This window comes from Cherax quadricarinatus, chromosome 62 (genome assembly GCF_038502225.1).
Source record: "Cherax quadricarinatus isolate ZL_2023a chromosome 62, ASM3850222v1, whole genome shotgun sequence".
NCBI lineage: Eukaryota > Metazoa > Arthropoda > Malacostraca > Decapoda > Parastacidae > Cherax > Cherax quadricarinatus.
The window spans coordinates 5,932,227-5,945,312 of record NC_091353.1 but is presented as its reverse complement, the minus strand read 5'-3'; the positions used below and the strand labels follow the sequence as shown (position 1 = coordinate 5,945,312).

At 37.3% G+C, this 13,086-nt stretch overlaps 1 protein-coding gene across 7 annotated transcripts in view; it reads right to left on the bottom strand.

Annotated features, from left to right (window-relative positions):
* The window catches only part of Rbcn-3B (WD repeat-containing protein Rbcn-3B), a 210,905-nt gene that overhangs the window by 90,762 nt on the left and 107,057 nt on the right, over positions 1–13,086 (bottom strand). For 4 of the 7 annotated variants that reach the window (XR_011393733.1, XM_070098348.1, XM_070098350.1 and 1 more), the window contains one exon: positions 10,647–10,715. The exons of the other annotated variants lie outside the window; for them this stretch is intronic. Coding sequence is in view for 3 of the 4 variants with exons in the window: in XM_070098348.1 (XP_069954449.1) it covers positions 10,647–10,715 (69 nt within the window). In the remaining variant the exon portion in view is untranslated. The remainder of the gene's footprint in view (positions 1–10,646; positions 10,716–13,086) is intronic. 7 annotated transcript variants of the gene reach the window in all.

Sequence of the window (13,086 nt, the reverse complement as noted above, 5' to 3'; positions counted from 1 at the left end):
GTTTATAATGTGGCAGATGTTGCAAGTTACTAAATGCTGTAAAGAGTTTTTATGAGGATAGTGAGGCTCAGGTTAGGGTGTGTAGAAGAGAGGGAGATTACTTCCCGGTAAAGGTGGGTCTAAGACAGGGAAGTGTAATGTCACCATGGTTAATATATTTATAGATGGGGGTTGTAAAAGAAGTAAATGCTAGGGTGTTCAGGAGAGGGGTGGGATTCAATTATGGGGAATCAAATACAAAATGGGAATTGACACAGTTACTTTTTGCTGATGATTATGGGAGATTCTAAAGAAAAGTTGCAAAGGTTAGTGAACGAGTTTGGGAGTGTGTGTAAAGGTAGAAAGTTGAAAGTGAACATAGAAAAGAGTAAGGTGACGAGGGTATCAAATAATTTAGATAAAGAAAAATTGGATATCAAATTGGAGAGTAGTAGTATGGAAGGCGTGAATGTTTTCAGATATGTATTTGGGAGTTGACGTGTCGGCAGATGGATGTATGAAGGATGAGGCTAACCATAGAATTGATGAGGGAAAAAAAGGTGAGTGGTGCATTGAGGTATATGTGGAGACAAAAAACACTATCTATGGAGGCAAAGAAGGGAATGTATGAAAGTATAGTAGTACCAACACTCTTATATGGGTGTGAAGCTTGGGTTGTAAATGCTGCAGCGAGGAGGCAGTTGGAGGCAATGGAGATGTCCTGTCTAAGGGCAATGTGTGGTGTAAATATTATGCAGAGAATTCGGAGTGTGGAAATTAGGAGAAGGTGTAGAGTTAATAAAAATATTAGTCAGAGAGCTGAAGGGGGGTTGTTGAGGTGGTTTGGTCATTTAGAGAGAATGGTTTAAACTAGAATGACATGGAGAGCGAATAAATCTGTATGGGAAGGAAGGCGGGGCAGGGGTCGTCCTCGAAAAGGTTGGAGGGAGGGGGTAATGGAGGTTTTGTGGGCGATGGGCTTGGACTTTCAGGAAGCATGCATGAGCGTGTTAGATAGGAGTGAATGGAGACAAATGGTATTTGGAACCTGACAAGCTGTTGGAGTGTGAGCAGGGTAATATTTAATGAAGGGATTCAGGGAAACCAGTTATTTTTATATAGCCGGACTTGAGTACTGGAAATGGGAAGTACAATGCCTGCACTTTAAAGGAGGAGTTTGGGATATTGGCAGTTTGGAGGGATATGTTGTGTCTCTTTATATGTATATGCGTCTAAACTGTTGTGTTCTGAGCACCTCTGCAAAAACAGTGATTATGTATGAGTGAGGTGAAAGTGTTGAATGATGATGAAAGTATTTTCTTTTTGGGGATTTTCTTTCTTTTTGGGTCACCCTGCCTCGGTGGGAGACGGCCAACAAGTTAAAAAAAAAAAATGATTCTGTTTACTTTTCCCATAAAATGCAACTGTAGCAGCAGTTTCAATTAAAAGTGTGATAATTTACATATTTTAGCTAAAAAATCAGGAATGTTAGAAAACACTTCAAATCAATGTTTAATTTTGCATTTTTTAGATACATAAATGGTGAATTAAAGCTTTTTATTCACCAGTTAAGAAGGAGAGCTGACCCATACTAACCTCGGGGTGTGACAAAGTGTTCCTCCGCTTTTAAGGGGTGTTAAGAGGCTTAATTATTACACTGTATAACAGCTATTTAATTTTTTATGAAGAGGATTTCCAAGCCTGAGCAAAACCTCGGTCAAATAACGAAAAGCTCTACTAAATAGTGAAAGGAAGCAATCTGAAAAGAGGAAATTTAGTGAGATGTTTCACCTGTGGTACTACAGGCTGCTTCAGTGAAACCGACCAGAGAAGCTTCTTCCACAGACGGAACATTTCACTAAAGTTCCTCTTACAATTGTGTCTTTTTCACCACTCAATAGTTTTGTGCTTATTGTCTCCCCTCCACTAAGTGAGTAATCCTGTGACTTAAACATGCATCAGAGAAATTTTCCCATTTATCCTTACAATCAAAATACCACCCCTACTACCATCTTACTACCGGCAATGCCTCTTGTGGTCTGCAGGGAGTACTGCTAACACAGACATTTAAAAAAAAAATTCACTGATCCATGGACTGATAAACTCCCTGATGGACAAACATCATCTCTCTGTCATTAATGCCACTCTGCATCTTATTCACATACTCGCAGTATATTTTGCCAATGATATACACCTTTTTCTTCCCAAATGCCTCATGCCACAGCAATTATTTTCAACCACTTATTAACTACTTTATCCAATACACACACTTTAACAAAATGCTTATTAACGACCTGCTTAGAGTAACAAAACTCCGAACAGTAGTGAATTACATATATACTATCCTAGTTCTGCACTGATCAATGGCAACCTGCTCAATATTTTCAATATTCATCAACCAATTTTAACTGCACGAAAATATTGCAAAGCGATGACACACAAGTTTCAGGGTGACTTGAGTGTGTTATCAGAAGAGTTAATTAATATATCTACACAAACTCTCTTAATAAGTTAAAAATTCACATACAGTATACTCCTACATAGTGATACGTAAACAACTTTACAAATAAATCAAACAAAAACGAACTACGGCAGAGGATAAAATTACATCAGAAATAAAAGATGACCAAGAAAGTATGAAAAATGAATACATAAACTACAGGGAAGCCTCGGTGTTGAAACGTACTGGATCTTGAACAAATTGGAGTCTGAACAATTTAGTTCAGAAAAAAACTGACCTGGTCTTTGAATGTTTTTCTGGAGACCAAACGCACTGACTTATTTAAAATTCAGTTGTAAAATAACTTTAGGGAAAAGCCCTGTTTCAAAAGTGCTTTGAAGTGATCTCTGACACTGACCTAACTCTCAGAGGCTTTTGGAAGAGTCAGTTCAACATCCTCCAGTGTGTGAACTTGATAATTAAAGCCTGACAAATACTATTTCCCCATATCAGACTATTCACAATTCAAACACTGGGGTTCCACTGTATATATCAGTAAAAACATTAAAACAAACATCAACACAGTTAAGAATAAGTCAATAACAACATTGTAATATATAACAAACAAACAAAAAACTTAAATTACAAACAAAACTGGATAACAGTTTCAGTATATTTTAGGCCACCATCAAGTAATGATATAATAATGGTCCACAATGAGCCAAATTGCTACATAATTTTTATTTCTAATTTACAAGTTATAACAAAGTAAGCAAAAATATGCAGGAAGTAACATCTGAGAGAGATTTCAGATTTCTGTCACTATTCTGTATTCAATTTTTTTTGTGTGACACCACCGAGCATAAATCAGTCCGGATAAAATGTAAATTACTGTGCTTAATTACTTTCCTCAAATTACTGTACTTAATTACTTTCTGTGTCTTGTGGGCTTCACTTGATTGCTAGTACACAGAAAAACTTTCCATCCTTAAAACTATTTTACCACGTAAAAATTCACTTGCACTGAGTGCAACATTGAAGAGGTAAAAGGTCACTTGCGCAACTAATGCGACATTTTATTGTGGCACCGTTTCACCCTCTAAGATCTTAACGAAACTCCTGGAGAGCGAAACGTTGCCACAATAAAATGATACATTAGTTGCACGTGTGTCCTTTTACCTAACATAGTCAGTAATACTACCAACATTATCACAATACTAAAGAAGCAAGTAATTTTAAATTAAGATTTATTATTTACAATCACTGCATTCTAAATACAGTATACAACAACCAGTAAACCCATAAGATGCATAGCATTTTGGGAAAAATTTAGCTTGGCTATATGAACTACTTTGATTTATTATTTTTCTAAGAGTTTATACATGGTATTAACAGGAAGAACAAAAAAAGATACAAATTATATAAGTCATGAAAAAAAAAAATTCTAGTTTCTCTGTGGTTTCCACAAACAAAATAAGTGATCAAACCCAAATTTACCTAAACAAAGTAAAGGTCATTGTGTTTGTAAGCAAGAACTAATACAGCTAAAGGAAAAATGTGGAATTGGTGGGGTTGGAACCCCTGGCCCATCTCAAGTGAGTGGTAAAACTGAAGGCCAGTGCATTAACCACTAGGCCAGATGGCTACAGTAAGATTCATCCAACTAGGTGTATTTCTATACAAAACAAGGAGGTTTGCATGGGCCACCACTGTGATCGCTCACCATGGGTTCAAACCTAACCCTTTCCATGGTCTGTTTGCAATTGTGTCATTACAATTTCATGAGTCATAATACAGCTAACACAACCCTGGGTATTAACACTAATTCATATACTGATGTCAATAATTATATTGACCTTCATTCCAATCTTCTTCATTAGTTGTTATTCTACAATTAAAAAATATATGTCTAAAGTAGTATTACTGAATGTGCAGAGAACTGATGAAGTACCAGTAACTTCAGCTCTGCTGTTTTCAGGGGTGTATATTCTGGGCGTGCTGGGTAAACACTGCACACCCACCGAAGATCATAATGGGACACTAATTTTTCTGTCCCGTTATGAAATATTGTGGCAGTTGTTCTGAAATAGCAGTGCACACCCCACAGCTGCTTATATCAAGCGCAGTGCACACCCTGTGACAATCACTATACACCACTGCATCTTTTCAAGATTTACAGATCATGCAACCTAAGAGTACAGTATTGCTAAGATCATGCTTGCCCATGCACATCTATACATGAAGAGCTGAAAGCAGTATCTACAGGAATATGCACATACAAAAAAAAGGTAATACAGGTATTTTGCAGTTTTTCTGTCACATTTATGAGATGTGTAAAATAAAACACTGGAGACAATGGTAGTACAAGGACTTCACATAATGCATATGTGGCATTTCTAGTATCTGACTATCTGACCCTTCACTTGCATGCATGGTGTACTATATTAACCTAATTTCATCTAAATACAAATAATATTGTGGAACATGAGCTTTTGCTGCATTAGTATATAGGGAACACCTGTAGCATCCTCTCGCTGTTTAAAAGGAGCCTGAACTGTACACAGTTAAGACACTATTCCTGCTACGTTATCATCTCTGATAGCACTGTCTGAAAGCCACACTTGTGTTAACAGTGCAGGGAACTGAACTAGCAACCTTGCAATACTAAAGAACAAAAAGGCACAATACCGTGACTGGAACAACACACAGATAACCCGCACATGAGAGATAGAATCTTACGTTTCAATCCGACTTGGACCAAAACGTTGTTGTAAGCTTCTCTCTTTTATGTACAGGTTATATGCGACTTGCAATACTTAAGTCCGCAACTATACTCTGTAGCTAAATTATGACATTTATGTATGGTTCAGGACTGAAGAAGCCCCATGTGGCAAATCGTTTCCCCTAATAAATGTCCTGAACTGTACATATATCTTTTTCCACATCTTGTTGGCATTGGAAACCATTTTTAAGTTGGTATAGCCATGGACTTCCAACTGCATAATTGTGAAGACATAACTGGGAGAACATTTTGTTGTGTGTGGAGCATTATGACGTTAACAAAACCTTGTTCAGAATATGTATCTTCGCTTCACTAGTCAGCAGTTCACAGGGATAGCACAGGGGGGGGGGGTTTCAAGCCCCTCCCAAAAAAAAAAATTCCATCAGTCCCCAAAAGCCTCCTCAAAATAAAAATAATCCTATGATAACACAGCTTCCAGGTGAGTTCCCTAGCCCCCTGTTCCAACCAGACTGACACCCTGAAGCCCCTTCTATTTAAAACGTCTGGAGCTGCCCCGTTAATACACCATTTTACACTCTGCATACTAAGGGGTTTTCTACATGCACACCTAAATGTCACCCATCTCTGTACAAACTTTGTATCTTGATGAAATAATCTGAACCTGAATTTCCATTCAACTGCAAAATTACCAGGTCAGTCCTCAACATTCCTCACAAAATTTGTTACTCCAATGATATACTGAGATTCTCATTTCACTTTGACAGAGTTTAAAAAATACTTCTAGCTTTTTTCACAATGTACAACATCATGAATAAAAAAATAATCTTTAAAAAGAGATTTAAAAGCATTTGGATACTAAAAAAATGATAATGCAAAGAACTTGTATCTTGAAATTTCATTAAGTTTCCTTCAGTACAGTATTATGGTAATGGAAAATTCTTATACTGCAATACATGTGTTGTTGTTGTTGCTATTATTACAGCTAAAACAGGGTTCTTCTTCTTTCAACAAAACCGGCTGTATCCCACCGAGGCGGGGTGGCCCAAAAAGAAAAACAAAAGTTTCTCTTTTTAAATTTAGTAATTTATACAGGAGAAGGGGTTACTAGCTCCTTGCTCCCGGCATTTTAGTCGCCTCTTACAACACGCATGGCTTACGGAGGAAGAATTTTGTTCCACTTCCAAATGGAGATAAGAGGAAATAAACAAGAACAAGAACTAGAAAGAAAATAGCAGAAAACCCAGAGGGGTGTGTGTATATATATACTTGTACATGTGGGTAAAAATGTTATGGAGGTAGTAGTAGGTAAATTTGGGGTGCCAGGGGTAAATGTAAATGGGGAGCCTTTAATTGAGCTATGTGTAGAAAGAAATTTGGTAATAAGTAATACATATTTTATGAAAAAGAGGATAAATAAATATACAAGGTATGATGTAGCACGTAATGAAAGTAGTTTGTTAGATTACGTTTCGGTCCGACTTGGACCATTGACAAAGTCACACTGTGACAGTGTGACTTTGTCAATGGTCCAAGTCGGACCGAAACGTCTTCGTAAGCTTCTCTCTTTTATGTGCGGGTTATTTGTGTATCGTTCCAGTCATGGAATTGTGCCTTTTTTTTTTATTTGTTAGATTATGTATTGGCGGATAAAAGGTTGATGGGTAGGCTCCAGAATGTACATGTTTATAGAGGGGCAACTGATATATCGGGTCATTATTTACTTGTAGTTACAGTTAGAGTAAGAGGTAGATGGGAAAAGAGGAAGGTGGCAACAACAAGTAAGAGGGAGGTGAAAGTGTATAAACTAAGGGAGGAGGAAGTTCGGGTGAGATATAAGCGACTATTGGCAGAAAGGTGGACTAGTGCAAAGATGAGTAGTGGGGGGTTGAAGAGGGTTGGAATAGTTTTAAAAATGCAGTATTAGAATGTGGGGCAGAAGCTTGTGGTTATAGGAGGGTGGGGGCAGGAGGAAAGAGGAGTGATTGGTGGAATGATGAAGTAAAGGGTGTGATAAAAGAGAAAAAGGTAGCTTATGAGAGGTTTTTACAAAGCAGAAGTGTTATAAGAAGAGCAGAGTATATGGAGAGTAAAAGAAAGGTGAAGAGAGTGGTGAGAGAGCGCAAAAGGAGAGCAGATAATAGAGTGGGAGAGGCACTGTCAAGAAATTTTAATGAAAATAAGAAAAAATTTTGGAGTGAGTTAAACAAGTTAAGAAAGCCTAGGGAAAGTATGGATTTGTCAGTTAAAAACAGAGTAGGGGAGTTAGTAGATGGGGAGAGGGAGGTATTAGGTAGATGGCGAGAATATTTTGAGGAACTTTTAAATGTTGAGGAAGAAAGGGAGGCGGTAATTTCATGCACTGGCCAGGGAGGTATACCATCTTTTAGGAGTGAAGAAGAGCAGAATGTAAGTGTGGGGGAGGTACGTGAGGCATTACGTAGAATGAAAGGGGGTAAAGCAGTTGGAACTGATGGGATCATGACAGAAATGCTAAAAGCAGGGGGTGATATAGTGTTGGTACTTTTGTTTAATAAATGTATGGAAGAGGGGAAGGTACCTAGGGATTGGCGGAGAGCATGTATAGTCCCTTTATATAAAGGGAAAGGGGACAAAAGAGATTGTAAAAATTATAGAGGAATAAGTTTACTGAGTATACCAGGAAAAGTATACGGTAGGGTTATAATTGAAAGAATTAGAGGTAAGACAGAATGTAGGATTGCGGATGAGCAGGGAGGCTTCAGAGTGGGTAGGGGATGTGAAGATCAAGTGTTTACATTGAAGCATATATGTGAACAGTATTTAGATAAAGGTAGGGAAGTTTTTATTGCATTTATGGATTTAGAAAAGGCATATGATAGAGTGGATAGAGGAGCAATGTGGCAGATGTTGCAAGTATATGGAATAGGTGGTAAGTTACTAAATGCTGTGAAAAGTTTTTATGAGGATAGTGAGGCTCAGGTTAGGGTGTGTAGAAGAGAGGGAGAATACTTCCCGGTAAAAGTAGGTCTTAGACAGGGATGTGTAATGTCACCATGGTTGTTTAATATATTTATAGATGGGGTTGTAAAAGAAGTAAATGCTAGGGCGTTCGGGAGAGGGGTGGGATTAAATTATGGGGAATCAAATTCAAAATGGGAATTGACACAGTTACTTTTTGCTGATGATACTGTGCTTGTGGGAGATTCTAAAGAAAAATTGCAAAGGTTAGTGGATGAGTTTGAGAATGTGTGTAAAGGTAGAAAGTTGAAAGTGAACATAGAAAAGAGTAAGGTGATGAGGGTATCAAATGATTTAGATAAAGAAAAATTGGATATCAAATTGGGGAGGAGGAGTATGGAAGAAGTGAATGTTTTCAGATACTTGGGAGTTGACGTGTCGGCGGATGGATTTATGAAGGATGAGGTTAATCATAGAATTGATGAGGGAAAAAAGGTGAGTGGTGCGTTGAGGTATATGTGGAGTCAAAAAACGTTATCTATGGAGGCAAAGAAGGGAATGTATGAAAGTATAGTAGTACCAACACTCTTATATGGATGTGAAGCTTGGGTGGTAAATGCAGCAGCGAGGAGACGGTTGGAGGCAGTGGAGATGTCCTGTCTAAGGGCAATGTGTGGTGTAAATATTATGCAGAAAATTCGGAGTGTGGAAATTAGGAAAAGGTGTGGAGTTAATAAAAGCATAGTCAGAGGGCAGAAGAGGGGTTGTTGAGGTGGTTTGGTCATTTAGAGAGAATGGATCAAAGTAGAATGACATGGAAAGCATATAAATCTATAAGGGAAGGAAGGAGGGGTAGGGGTCGTCCTCAAAAGGGTTGGAGAGAGGGGGTAAAGGAGGTTTTGTGGGCGAGGGGCTTGGACTTCCAGCAAGCGTGCATGAGTGTGTTAGATAGGAGTGAATGGAGACTAATGGTACTTAGGACCTGACGATCTATTGGAGTGTGAGCAGGGTAATATTTAGTGAAGGAATTCAGGGAAACCGGTTATTTTCATATAGTCGGACTTGAGTCCTGGAAATGGGAAGTACAATGCCTGCACTTTAAAGGAGGGGTTTGGGATATTGGCGGTTTGGAGGGATATGTTATGTATCTTTATACGTATATGCTTCTAAACTGTTGTATTCTGAGCACCTCTGCAAAAACAGTGATAATGTGTGAGTGTGGTGAAAGTGTTGAATGATGATGAAAGTATTTTCTTTTTGGGGATTTTCTTTCTTTTTTGGGTCACCCTGCCTCGGTGGGAGACGGCCATTAAAAAAAAAAAAAAAAATGTATGTGTAGTGTGACCTAAGTGTAAGTAGAAGTAGCAAGACGTACATGAAATCTTGCATGTTTATGAGACAGAAAAAAGGACACCAGCAATCCTACCATCATGTAAAACAATTACAGGCTTTCATTTTACACTCACTTGGCAGGATGGTAGTACCTCCCTGGGCGGTTGCTGTCTACCAACCTACTACCTAGGCTAAAATAGGGTTATCCTTATTTAATAAACACCATAAAATAAAAGAGTCAAGGTAGTATCACCGGTGTACACTACTGTAAGCATTATTATTATAATTATTATTAAGCAATATATCATTTAAGTTGTATTCAAATAAGCTATTGTTTGTTATTTGTATAGAGAGCACAAATTATTATTAGAATTCTAATGTGCTCTGTTTATAAAAGAAGTTATTACTGTTATTATTTACTGCAGTATCATAATTCTTAACAATGAACGAACACTAAATACAGTGCGTACAGTGCGGTTTGATCCAAGGAAGGCAGGGGGGATATAACTAATTCCCTGGATCAAGAACCCTTGACCAGCATCAAGGCATCCCCCTCATGGTACACAAGGATGTCCATACACTCATGTGCTTAACGATTCACAAATGGGCGAAATTATTTACAAACATTATCTCTTGGTTCATAGCAGGATTCAAACCTGTAAACTTGGCATCAGAGTACACAGTTCTTTATCTGGAGTCTGGGTGTGTGTGTATATAAAATAAAGTAGTCCCCCTCGTATCTGCGGGGGGATATGTCCCAAGACCTAACATGGATACCTGAAACTGTAAACAGCAGCAAACTCTACAAGCCGTTTTTTGTTTACATACATACCTACAATAAAGTTTAATTGATAAATTATACATAATAAGTGGAGAATTAGCACTTTTTACTGATGGGAAGCACTTCACATCTTCTCCCAGGCTCTGAAGAGCTGTTAGCATCATTACTTTTGTACTTTGGGGGCAATTATTAAGCAAAATTAAGAGTTATTTTCGGGCCACGGTAAACATGGATAACTGAAACCAAACTGAATCCATGGATATGGGGGTTCTACTGTACTATGTACTTTGATGCCGAGTCTGCAGGTTCAAATTCAGTAGTGGACTGAGAGATAATGTTTGTACACAATAATGCATTTAATCAAGCAAGTTGAAGCATGTGCACAGGGGAGGAAGGGAAGAAGCAGCAGCAAAAAGCTCATGTTCCGAGCCTACCCTGTTGATCTCGCTCCCTCATCTTCTTCTCCACATGCGTAGTTTTGTCCTTGGCACGCCCCAGTATATCTATGTTCCGTGACGAGGCCATGGAATGGGGGGGAGAGGGGGGGATTGGGAGGGACTGCTCAGCTCATTGTTCTAATGGCCTTACTGTCTACATACTCAATACATTCACTACATTAACAAGTAATCCTGCACACACACACACACACACTCACAAAATACACAGGCACATGAAAACTCAACCAGAAAGCTTGTCTTGACAGTGGTCAAAGAAATATACATTTCTTTTATCAACGATGATGATGCAGGCTTGGAGTAATAGGCTAATGGTGTTCCATTATTTTCAAAAAAACTGAATTTAGGAAATCAACCAATAGTCATCATTTAAAGCAACTAACGAAACGCGTTTTCTTGGCATGGCAGGTCATAACGTTGCCATGGTGACCACCGACAGCAAAGTGCACCAGAAAAACAGCTAAGTGTTACAGGATTCAACAACAGTAAAGCCAAATGGCTTAAATAATGACAAAAACACATGACTGAAGATAAGTCAGGTGAAACAGAAAGAAATAACTAATAACTCAAAACAAAAACTTTAAAAGAAAAGATGAATTACAAAATTCCACAAATGGTCAATTAAAAAAAAAAAGGATTATGGGGTCATTTTACTTGTAAAACAATTTTGTATACATGGCCATGAAAAAAACTTCACACAACACAAGCAATACATTATGGGATCCATTCTAGACCCCGAGATCATTTTCACAGAAATACTGATGACCCTATCATAAACTTCTCTTCATAAATCAGTTGCAGGTTGCAAAGGTTAGCATATACGGTAATTCTTTTCAAAACAGCAGTAGTTGGAATGAAATACAATAACCAGCAGTACTGTTTGCACCATATTCAATTTAAAGTACTGATGCTCTTTGCTTTATGATGGTTCGACTTATATTTCAACTTAACAATGGTGAGGTAGCGATGCACATTCTGTACAATACTGGTATTTAATTACAATAATTGTTTATTTACTTATTCAATGACAGTTATTTATTTATTTATTTATTTATCACGTCATTCGTATTCATCTTACGATATTTTCAATTTATGATGATTTCTTTGGAATGAGCCTCATTGTAAGTCGAGGCATACCTGCATTAAAATATTTTTAATCAATCTATGAGGAAGGGATACCACAGGCATAACTCTGCACCTCAAACTACAAATACCTCATTACTATTTCACAGTCACTCATACACATACAAACACACTTACATTAACAATATTTATCAAAACTATAATCACAATACAAGTATGCATATATGTACATACATACATATATAGTCAACATTTACATAATCATACATAAACACAGTATACAGACCAACGTTTGTAAACAGTAAAAATGAGAATTCAAAAGTATACAGTGAAAGTTCTTTACCCTAATTAGTACTTCAAATAGAGACACTATTGCCCTCTAATCAGCATTTCAAATAAAAAGACTATTTGATAATGGGTCATCCAGTCAAGGACTGTGTCGTGGGGCGTTGACCCCAGGAATGACCTTCAGGCAGACTCCAAACCAAGACTTAATATTTGAACAATTTTTGTGACCTCAATACAAAAGAGAAAGTTCAATGTGATATTACATATTAAGCAATTATATTCTATGTAGAAATTAATTAAATTTGAATAATTTCATAAAATATCAAAATACATACTATGTAGAACTTAAATTTCTACGATATAAATACAAAAGTCTGTATACAATCTGATGTTTGCATTATGTAAATTATAAACAATATAACTAACCAGGAAAGATTTGCTTTCACCTAGTCAGAAATATTACATTTGTCTACAATCTAATGAGATCAAAATCAATAATTAAAAAATCCACAATCTACTATGCTAATCCCATCCAAAATTGAAAAAAATGGGTCTACCTAAAATAGGGTAAGGGATTCTTCAACAGACAAGAGTACACTTACACAGTACTGGACTAACAGAGAGAAGACTATCAGAAGTATGTTTAACATCACTAGTGATCACACAAATGCAATACTGTTGATAATTACCATTACAAGTTTCAATGGATGACACTCACTACCTCCTTCATAGTTCTAATATTACTCTATTTCTATATCACATATTTTTTTTTCCCCCCCATTCTAAAACCATGAACTTTACCATGGTTTACTTCTGTTACTGGCCTTGCATTTACTCACTTGAACACCATTAATGAATGAGGTTTGTATTACAATACAGTACTGTAATTCAATCAGCATGTTCGATAGGAGTGAATGGAGATGAATGGTATTTGGGACCTGACGATCTGTTGGAGTGTGAGCAGGGTAATGTTTAGTGAAGGCATTCAGGGAAACCGGTTATTTTTATATAGCCGGACTTTAGTCCTGGAAATGGGAAGTACAATGCC